This window comes from Nothobranchius furzeri, chromosome 5 (genome assembly GCF_043380555.1).
Source record: "Nothobranchius furzeri strain GRZ-AD chromosome 5, NfurGRZ-RIMD1, whole genome shotgun sequence".
NCBI lineage: Eukaryota > Metazoa > Chordata > Actinopteri > Cyprinodontiformes > Nothobranchiidae > Nothobranchius > Nothobranchius furzeri.
The window spans coordinates 71,602,920-71,614,375 of record NC_091745.1 but is presented as its reverse complement, the minus strand read 5'-3'; the positions used below and the strand labels follow the sequence as shown (position 1 = coordinate 71,614,375).

Genomic DNA, 11,456 nt, shown 5'->3' with positions numbered 1-11,456 from the left:
AATGTTCTATTTTGTTGAAATTATGATGTTGAATCCACACCTAGTCATCATAAACCACAAATTATGAAAGCAATAATAGCAGCTTTATTTATATTACATTATATTCATTTTAAAATGAATAAAATAGCTTTTTCATTTAACTGCAGTAGTGGCTCTAGGGGGAGTCCAGGGTGGGCCCGTGCCACCCTGACAGTGGGGTTGGACCCGCATGTTGCCTCCTGATGAGGGTGGAGCCAAAGCATTATTAAGTACAGATTTTTTGTGATAATTTCACTTAATACAAGGTGTGGAAATAAAGCATGTGAATGAATTCATTTGAAGTTGAAAAGAGATGTTAGACAGAAAACTCCAATATCAAAATATTGTTTGCTAATTAGTTACAACTTTTTAAAGTTTTAAAATATATCTAGCAATTATCTAGCAATTATATAGTTATAATTACTAAAAATTGAAATACCTGAAGTTGTGTTTGTGGTGTTTATTTTTACTAATGTCCCTCTAACAGAGCACCCAGGCCCCCTCTAATTTTAGTCTAGAACCACCCCTGTTCATCTAGTATGGTTGTGCAGCACCAGGCTAAAGACCAAAGGTGATCGATCATCTGCTGCTGTGGTCTCCTTTACAAAGCAGCTGAAAACTCACCTGTTCAAGCTGGCTTTTGCATGACCTTCACCACCACCTTCTCCATGATCTGCTCTTGTTCTGCCTTTCCCAGGATCGACTAATTTCCCTCTTTCCTGTTCATTTTCTCTCTCCCTTTCCTTACATTAAAAAAATTCACAATTTTTATGTTCTCATTTTAAACATTTTTAATAATAATGGAAATCTTTTTCATACTTTAATTGTTTTGTTGTTGTGAAGCGCCTTGTGATTTTTACTTGCGATAAAGATCCTTTTCTTTATTTTTGTCATCCATAAAGTTTGTTTGTCATAATTAATTTCAAAAACTTTGTCCATAGAGCACCAAATAAAAAAAGACAATATGGGAGATGCCTAATGTTTATTTTTAAAATCCTCGTGACTCCCCTACTTTTGTATGTACACTGCAAAAATTGTTTTATAATGGCAGATATTTATATCAGGGGAAATGAGATAAATGGATGATTATAACAGTGTATATAATGTCAGCAGAAAGCAGAAATAATTAAAAACATTAATTAAAAGGGAACCTCTCTTCTGTTCCTGATCCTCTCAACCCAAGTGATGAAGAGCACAGACCACCATCCCTCCATAGAGGGCACCCACAGACCCCATATGCCTTGTTTGCTCTGGTTGTGTACATTTTGTATTTGAAAGAGCAGCAAGTCAATGAATCTCCATAATGCGAGAGCAGGGCCACATAACTCACGTTGATGGTCCTTACATTGTGCCAAGAGGCGATAAATCTGCTCTGGGAGACATGAATATGCAGTGGCAGTCACTCCGGCTTGTTCGAGCCTGCGTGGCCCCTGATGAACAGTTTATTCCTCTCCTCCATTCAAAACAGAAAAATTAAACCAATGAGCCGAAACACGGACTCATCAAGAGTGTTTGGGCACAACAACATGTACTTTTTTTTCTCCCCCCAAAATATTGCAAATGATTGTAAATTCAAAGTGGAAAAAAACAGTCATTATTATCTGAATATTTATTTATTTATATATTTGTAATTGTATTTGCCTCGTTCTGCTGCAGCCCTGATGCTTTAACTGAAGATGTAGCCATGCTGCTTTTGTCTGATTGCTCTCTGTGAGGGAATGAAAAATGGACAGTTAGATATGCACTACCAGGGAATAATGTTCTCATCGGCTCGAACGGAATATCTCAAGTAAGAGCGATAAGAAGCGTTTTGTCAGTGGCCTAACCTCCCAGCTGACACTTATTTCCCTCTAGCTAATAATCCATCTCACTCAGAGCTGTGGAGGCACTTTGGGGGGTTCTTGTGTTTTTACTTGAGGCAATAAAACGTCTTGCAAATTGCATCAAGTTGTAAAAAGAAAGAAATAATTAATGCATATTATATTTTAATGAATAAATACTGGGAAACCTGGGTATCATAGTGTTTACAAACCGGGAGGTAATTCAGAACCCTCGCACCTCCTTACTTGGACACAGTTGACAACTATGCGTAACGACGCGTGCCTCTAGTGGCACCGTGGAAGGAGGATCGTCAGACGCACGCAGAAACACGGCTATGAGCGCTGCCTTCCTATCCAGCACAAACTAAAGCAAGTAATAATAATTTAAAAAAAATATTTGTAAAAGAAATTCATTTTTGGAGCAGACGGACGCTCCTCTGCGACCATCCTCGCGTAACAACGGCGCGCAACTGGAGCGGAGCGGGTTTCCACCACTGCGTTTTGAGCTGTTATCAGAACTGGAACGGATGACTAGAGTGATTAAACTGGAGGAAGCGATCCTGAGTCGGCGAAGTGTTGCAATTTCTTCTTTTTTTGCCTCCCTTTCGGAGGACAGAATCATTCGAGGAGAACTAAACTTCCGCAGGCGCAGTTCTCCTCCTTCACGGCGACGCTAGAGTTCGGTTCGGCTGATGCCCCGGTACTTGTCTTACTTCCCTGTAGACAAAAAGCATCGCTTGTGAGGGGGTAAGAGGGAGACTCCTGCGGGGTGATTGCAGGTGTTTTTCCGCTCATCCGCCAGTCAGGGACCAAAGGAGGGGGGTTCATCCTCAGCATCCAAAGACTGGGGGGGGAAAGGAACCCGGGGATAATGTTGCACCAAGAACAATGAGCGCAGAGTTGTCGCATTTCCCCTTTCCCACACAGAATTTAGTGTTGATGAGCAATTCTTTGGATTTTTAAAAAGTGGATCTCGCGACTTTGCAACCATGAGAAATACTTGGCTGTCTACCCGGAGCGCGATTTGGGAATATTGGACATCGCTGATTTCGTGTCTCTTTTGGATTCAGTACTCTTGTGGGATGCCTCATGTTATACGAATAGGTAAGTTGTTCAAATTTAGCCTCTCTCTCACACATACACACACAGAGACACACACACACGCACACTCACCCACGTTTGGATTGTAACCTTGAAAGTTGCTCCCCGTTACGCGCGCGTCCTTTTCCGTTTTTAAGCGTAAAATCAGCACAACTCTTTCATTCATCACATCATGTCGGATGGCAATTTAATTTGCTTCCGTTAAAATAAGAACAGACATGGAAGCCTTAAAGCATCCGGACCAAAAACACTGCATCATATACGATGACTGAACGGGAAATTGCCTCTGCCTTCTCTTCTCAGGAAGCGTTGTGGGTTAGTGTGACCTCCATGCACTTAGCCTCGTGTGTTCCATTTTCTACGGCCAGCGTGTTGAGTCACCAGCCACACTCAGCCTCGTGAAAGTGCGTTTTTGAGGACATTCTCTTCATCTGAGAACTCCATTTAAAACCCATCTCCATCCAAAAGTTTGATATAAAGAGAGGCAGCAGGCTGATCTATGTCAGCAAATCATCCAAATCTCAGTAAAAGTTACCATAAATCTTTAATTTTTGCCACACCATAGAGAAAATAAAACATTTTCAAGGCTGGCTTTGTCTGGTTTAGTCTAATCAGTCACTGAGGAACAACGTGAGAATTGTCTTTCAGAAGCTGCTCATGTGATGAAAGATTCTGCACAGCGGAGAGGCAGACAGAATGAAGATCAATAGGTTTTGTCACAAGGCGAATGCTTTTTGACATTTGGCAGACTGCCATTTAGGACAATTACTCTGAATGGCACTGGCCCACATTAAAATTCCACTACAGCAGCCAGAGTCCAGGGCATCCTTAATGGCACCAGCCTTTTTGTCTTCCGAATGGATGAAAGTGGATGAATGATTCCAAATGGCATATTCCATTTCTTGTATTCCGAGAGCTGTAAATTGCCCTTTTTAAGGCGCCACCTCTGGATGACACGTCTGATATCGTAAATCATAATTCTTGACAAGCTCCCCTTCTGGGTGGTCCCTGAAAGCTGCACCCCCCATTTAATTGAAGTTGTTATACTTTAATAAATTGAGTTAAATTTTGCAGTGCAATGATCCCAGGAGAAAGCTAAACATGTTATATTCAAACCAGCATGAGCACAAAGTGTGAGATGTTTGCAGCTCTGCACAAACCTGAGCAGTTGTCATTTCCTGCAGCTGTGTGAAGATTACCCAATTCTTTTAAAAAACGCACAAACTCTAAAATCCTCTTATTACAGCTCTAAATGAAAGTCGTTGAGTCAAAAGGTCGTTACTTCTTCTTAGAATTAGTTTTTCATGTGGCAGGTGCTCAAATAAAGACCTGAAATAGATTTGACAGGCTTTGTCTTTTTTTAAAAATGTCAAAGTGTGGAGACAAACATGCCCTGAAATGTGCTACTGTCGCGCTACTGCTTTTTATAGAATCTATCATTGCTTGTGTTGCAGGAGCAGTGTGTGTGTGTGTGTGTGTGTGTGTGCTCCTGAGATTGTATTTGACAAGCTGAGAGGTGAAACATGCAAGAGAAGGTTGCTGGATTCACCTAAACAACAAAACGGCATAGATACTCAGTGCGTGCGCATCTATCACTAAACAAAATAAAAATAGAGAAATGATCGGTAAAAATAGCATTTATATGATAGTTTTTTTATATTTAGTGTAGAGTTCATTGCCGTAGAACTGATTCGGTTCACTGGAACGGTGTAAAACCATCGCCTATAGAGTTATTTCTCTATCTTTTTTTTTCAGTTTGATACTTTATGTGGGTTCACTTTTGTCACATAGAGCACCAACAGAGGGGTCTCCTTTAGTGCAGTGGTGGCTAATGTTGCTCTTCAGGCCTGGTTACCAACGGAGGTGTAGCAGGGAAACTCATGGGTGTTTGAGCTTGGAGCTCCTTGTCTGCTTTCTGTTATGTGGCCTGCACTTCTCCAAGAACACCATCTGGGTAATGGTGGGCATCCAAGGTGGAGTTGTTGCCATTGGTCTTAGTGCTTCTGCAGTGCTTTGCTCTAAGTTGAGGACAGATGGTTGCTCCGTCTCATTCAGCAGCCCCTGCCTGTTGGAGGGAATGAAAAAAGAGACCGCTTCCGCTGCATTTGTCCTCCGTCCTGCTGTGTTCCTCTTCAGTCTCCCTCGTTCTTGCCTTTTTCTTCTTCTTGACAACTTTTTTGTCCACCTCTCATCTTATTTAGGAACCGTTTAGGTTGAGGCTGTAATGTTTTCAGGGATAAAGAAAAAAAAATTCAGTAACACCTAACAATAAGAGTCCCTTTATTAACATTGCTTAGTGTGTTATTAAGCATTAATAACAGCTTAACCATAGCGTACATTACAAAGCAGACACCAACCTGGCCCTTTGTCCTAACTTTAAGCACACTTAATAGTTAACAATAATAGGAACAGTAACAAAGGGGATGCATTTTTATTAATGCTTAATAATTTACCAAATAATGTTAATAAAGGGACCCTTTATTTATTAACGCTTAACAATGCATTAAGTAATGTTAATAAATGGACCCTTTGTGTATTAATGCTTAATAATATACCAAGTAACATTAATAAAGGGACCTTTTATTTATTACCACTTAATAATTTACCAAGTAATGTTAATAAAGGGCCCTTTTATTTATTAATGCTTAATAATGCACTAAGTAATGTTAATAAAGGGATCCTTTGTTTATTACTGCTTAATAAAAATGGCCTGTATTTGATATAGTGCCTTCTAGAGCCCTAGAACCCCCCAAGGCACTTTATAGCGCAATCAGTCATTCACACACTGGTGAGTTTGAGCTATGATGTAGCAACTGCTGCCCTGGGGCGCACTGACAGAGGTGAGGCTGCCGAGCCCTGGCGCCATCAGTCCCCCCGACCACCACCTGCAGGTAAGGTGGGTTAAGTAAGTGTCTTGCCCAAGGACACAATGACAGCGACAAACTGAGCGGGGCTCGAACCTGCAACCCTTCCAAATACAGGGTGAACACTTAACTCCTGTGCCACTGTCGCCCCTCATAATGCACTAACGATAATAAAGGGATCATTGTTTATTAATGCTTAATAATACACTAAATAACATTAATAAAGGGACCCTTATTGTAAAGTGTTACCAACATTTTTTTCCCACCTTGGGACAATTTTGATCAAAAATAAAACTCATTAATGTAAAGCAGTATTTTTATTCCACTTAAATAGCATTTATTTGATTTTATTTAGGAACCTTTGAGCGGCAATCTCTCTCCATTTTCCGGGTGTCCTACATACATCCCTTTGGTCTCCAGACGGGGATTACCTAATTTAGAATGATGCTCATATGGAAATGTATTCATGTTTAAATAATAACACATGAAGCTTCCAATAATCACAGTGTTGCGTGCGGTCTCTTTCATCCGTGGGTCTGATAAAACTAATTCATCATTTGTTGTCTCTTTTCTCTCTCCGAGGTTTGTCACTCCCTGACGGGGATTCATTGAATAATCAATTGCTTTATCTACCTCATACTTAAAGCACTTAATCAGTGTCATTTAATCAATCTCCCTCATGATTTTATGCAGATTTCATTTCCTTGGCTCCCCGCTTTGCCAGTGCAACCCCTGGCCACATGCATTTTTCATTTGGCTTTTCTAAAACGCTGGGGGAAGACAGCTTTCGTTATTGCTGGGGAAACAGCTACAAAGTTTCAACGTGAGCTGACAAATGCGCAGCATGGCCGACCACTTGTAGGCTTCAACAGGATAAATCGGGTCTGTGGTCTTCATTTTTAGTTGAAGTCTTCAGACGAAGAGCCACTTCAGTGGCTTGTTGTTATCCCAGCACCAGCAGCAGCGACAGACGGAAAAGTTTTCATGCAATTACACTTTTTTTTCTGTACAGGGAGCTGCAAAAATAGTGTGCTCTCAAACCATATGCTCCATAAGATCCTCATCACAAGATTTTCTGCAAATGTTTTGTCTCAGATGTTTGAAGAGTTTGCAGAAAGCGGTGATAATATTTTTAACAAAGCCAGATCCATGCTCCAACAAATAAAAAGTTGAATATATTTAACCAAGCTATGTCATTTGGTTCCATTCAGTCTAGTTACTTGAAGCTCTCATTCATCCTAATTTTTCTTCAATATGTTTTCTGCGGTCTCTAGAATGAATAAAGGCCTTGTGAGTCATTGAGGAAAAAACATCTGGAACTCCTCTTTTAGGAAGTAGAAGTTAGCTGAAGCAGGGTAGGGCAGAAAATGGCAGGGTTTAGAGTCTTGCTCATCATTACTCACCTCTTATTGGATAACAGCAATGCAACTCTTCCACTACCTACGTTCATACTTTTTTCTTGGGTAAAAAAACAGCGTTGATGTTTAATTTCCAGAACAAATAACACAAACCTGAAGGAGTTCTGCTGTGTTGTGGAGTTGCTAATGCTAACGGTTAGCTTCTGCTAGCCGATACATTCTCTTTCCTCACACCTTCTTTTCATGCTGCTATACCAAATCTGCCTTTCTCAGCATCCAGTCTCCTCTAATTACTTTCTTATTTTTTTCTCTTCCTCATCTTTGAGTTAACAGTTTTCCATTTTACCAAATTTTTGTTTTTCAATTATATATATATATATATATATATATATATATATATATATATATATATATATATGTGTGTGTGTGTGTGTGTGTGTGTGTGTGTGTGTTTTCATCTTTTTTTGTTCCTGTGAAGCACCTCATGATTTATCTTGAGAAGATATATATAAAAAAATAATTTCTACTTCTTCTTCTGCCATTTCCTGTGTGCAAAACCCAACACAGCCTTTCTCGGTCATGAGCCAAGGCGGGTGAGTGCATGAATGGACATTTTTTAACCTGAGCATTTCAACATCTATTTTCTTTCTGCAGCTAATGCAGGATATAGGGGTTGATGACTGTTTCAGGTTCAGCCTGCACATTAAATTCAGAGTGACCACATCACAAGAAAGATAATGTAAAAATGGTTTCTCAGTGAACCTGGTATTTAAATGTAACGAGTATTATACAATGTTATGTGTTATGTTACAAGTAAATTTAGGTGGGACCAGTTAACATGAGTTGGTGAAGTAAATTCAACATTTAATTTTCAGAGTGCAAATTGGGTGTCAGTGGGTGGCTTCATATCACGAATTATCCCAAAGATATAGGTGATCCGGTTGGGTCAGAAGAGTGGGATGAGGATGCGTTTGGTGAAGAAAAGAAACAATGAAGACTTGCATCAAAAGCTGTATCAAATTAAGATGGCCATCAGTTCCTGAGTGGAATTGAATATTTTATTTTCATCCCAATTTAATCTCTCCCCTGACACAGATATAGAGGTAGCAAGAGGAAGCCTGCCGGCTGTGGTTTGGGGCCAGGGAGTTGTTGTGGTGAATATGAACAAAGGCTGGTAGAGGTCACAGAAGAGCTGGATACAGAGAGGAGCTTCTTTGATTTGTAATTCCATTATCTGTTAGCGAAGCAGAGATTGAAATGGGGCGAATACGGCGGCTGTTTCACCTGCTCTAACACACTCCTTCATCCACATGTATGAACATAGATGGATAAATGGACCACGAAAGAGATAACATAAGCTCACGTCCCTGCCTCCTTCACTTTCAAACACACACACACACACATTTTCTAAAACATATGTCTGGTCTCACTGGGCCTCTTGTACACAATCCAATTCCTTTCTCTCTGTCAGCATACTCGTGGCTCATCATTAGCTTCAGTCTTGCTGATGAGAAACGGCAGATGTTCGTTCTGTTGAGCGGAGGACACATCTCTGAATGCGCCGTCTTCTCTACTCATCCGTGATTCTTTTAAAACCCTCTAGAAGAGAACATTCGGCTTCAGAAAGCGAGAAAGAAAGTGCTCCAGGCGCATCATAATCTCTTTTTATGTTAAGTCAATAAAGATGGTCAATAAATAATAAACGCACAATGCAAATCCAAGTCAGAGTGAAGAAAATAAACGGTGTGCACGCACGAGACAGAAAGAAATGCACAAGTTTGTTTGGTGTTAGTAAGATGGAAGAGGTGCACAAATCCACCTCTGAATTCAGCCGCACTCTGTAATGATCATCCAATAATCCAAGCCACTAGGGGCTAATAGAACGGATCTACCGACCAGTATGATAATCCTGTTACATAGCAGGTCCCCATCTACCCCCAGCTAGCTTAGCCGATGCTCACACACCAGATGGTGTTTTCACATTGTTCAACAGAGTGGGTACTCCACGCTGATAGGTCCTCGACAAGCATATGTTTCTGGCGATTGAAATAAATAAAAGCTGATGGCTAATTCTCATTCAAAAATTTAAAATGACACTTAATGGTCTATTTGCATTTCAGATTTTTTCTGTGAACATTTTCTTGTGTAGATTTTTATGGGTAGAACTTTAATACCCTTTTTGTTTTTAAATGCACTAGTTCAGCTTTTGAGGGTCAATACTGATGTCCAACTCTTGTACATCTCAAAGAACATCATAACAACAGAACACCGTCATCTCTATCAGATGAACATTGTCATTCTGAAGGTACAATTACATGAACGATTGTCGTCATTGTGAACTGGCCTCTAGCAATGGTGAAAAAACTATGATGTTTTTATGGCAGTGATGTATTCTAGGGCCCCCAAAAGGTTTGCGTTTCAGATTGGCCAGTCACCGATTAAGCCAATACCATCCATCCATCCATCCATCCATTTTCATCTGCTTATCCGGAGTCGGGTCGCAGGGGCAGTAGCCTAAGGCGAGAGGCCCAGACTTCCCTCTCCCCAGCCACTTGGGCCAGCTTCTCTGGGGGAATCCCAGAGTGTTCCCTGGCCAGGTGAGAGACATAGTCCCTCCGCCGTGTCCTGGGTCTACCTTTAGGTCTCCTCCCGGTTGGACGTGCCTGGAAAATCTCACCAGGGAGGCATCCAGGAGGCATCCTGACCAGATGCCCGAGCCACCTCAACTAGCTCCTCTCAATGTGGAGGAGCAGCGGGTCTACTCCGAGCCCCTCCCGAATGACCGAGCTTCTCACCCTATCTCCAAGGGAGAGCCCAGCCACTCTTCGGAGAAAACTCATTTCAGCCGCTTGTATCTGCGATCTCGTTCTTTCAGTTACTACCCAAAGATCATGACCATAGGTGAGGGTAGGAACGTAGATCAACCGGTAAATCAAGAGCTTCGCCTTCTGACTCAGCTCTCTCTCTTCACCATGACAGACCGGTACAACGTCCGCATCACTGCAGATGCAGCACATATCCACCTATCGATCTCACGCTCCAGTTTTCCCTCACTCGTGAACAAGACCCCGAGATACTTAAACTCTTCCACTTGAGGCAGGACCTCATCCCTGACCTGGAGAAGGCATTCTACCCTTTTCCGAATCAAGACCATGGTCTCAGATTTAGAAAAGCTGATTCTCATCCCAGCTGCTTCACAATCTGCTGCGAACCGCTCCAGTGAAAGCTGAAGATCACGTTCTGATAAAGCCAACAGGACCACATCATCTGCAAAAAGCAGAGACCTGATCTTCAGGCCACCAAAACGGATGCCCGCCACACCTTGGCTGCACCTAGAAATCCTGTCCATAAAGGTTATGAACAGAATCGGTGACAAAGGGCATTCTTGGCGGAGTCCAACTCTCACTGGGAATGAGCCCGATTTACTGCTGGCAATGCGGACCAAGCTCTGACACTGACTAACAGCCCGTATCAGAGGGCCTGGTACCCCATACTCTCGGAGTAACTCCCACACTGGAAGACGTGTCGGTGGGATTGAGGAGGTCTTCGAAGTATTCTGCCCACCGATCCACAACGTCCTGAGTAGAGGTCAGCAGCACACCGTCCCCACTATAGATAGTGTTGGTAGTGCACTGCTTTCCCCCCCTAAGGTGCCGGATGGTGGACCAGAATCGTCTCGAAGCCGTACGGAAGTCTTGCTCCATGGTCTCACCGAACTCCTCCCATTTCCGAGTTTTTGCCTCGGCGACCACCCGAGCCACGTTCCGCTTGGCCTGCTGGTACCCGTCAGCTGCCTCTGGAGTCCCACAGGGCAAAACGACCTAATAGGACACTTTCTTCAGCTTGACAGCATCCCTAACCGCCGGTATCCACCAGCGGGTTTGGGGGTTGCCACCACGACAGGCACCGACGATCCTGCGACCACAGCTCCGGTCGGCCGCCTCAACAATGGAAGCACGGAACAGGGTCCATTCAGACTCAATGTCCCCCACCTCCCTCTGAACATTTTGGAAGTTCTGTCGGAGATGGGAATTGAAGCTCCTTCTGACAGGAGACTCTGCCAGATGTTCCCAGCAGACCCTCGCGATGCCTGGTCTGACCGGCATCCTCCCCCACCATCTGAGCCAACTCACCATCAGGTAGTGGTCAGTTGACAGCTCCGCCCCTCTCTTCATCCGAGTGTCCAAGACATGCGGTCAGATGAAACAACAACAAAGTTGATCATCGAGCTGCGGCCTAAGGTATCCTGGTGCCAAGAGCACATATGGACACCTTTATGTCTGAACATGGTGTTC

General features: G+C 42.6%; 1 protein-coding gene across 1 annotated transcript in view; it reads left to right on the top strand.

Moving 5' to 3' along the window:
• Positions 1–1,810: 1,810 nt before the first annotated feature.
• The window catches only part of grik3 (glutamate ionotropic receptor kainate type subunit 3), a 146,868-nt gene continuing 137,222 nt past the window's right edge, over positions 1,811–11,456 (top strand). Inside the window, exon 1 of the mRNA XM_015950084.3 lies at positions 1,811–2,942. Coding sequence (XP_015805570.3) covers positions 2,828–2,942 — 115 coding nt within the window. The 5' untranslated portion in view covers positions 1,811–2,827. The remainder of the gene's footprint in view (positions 2,943–11,456) is intronic.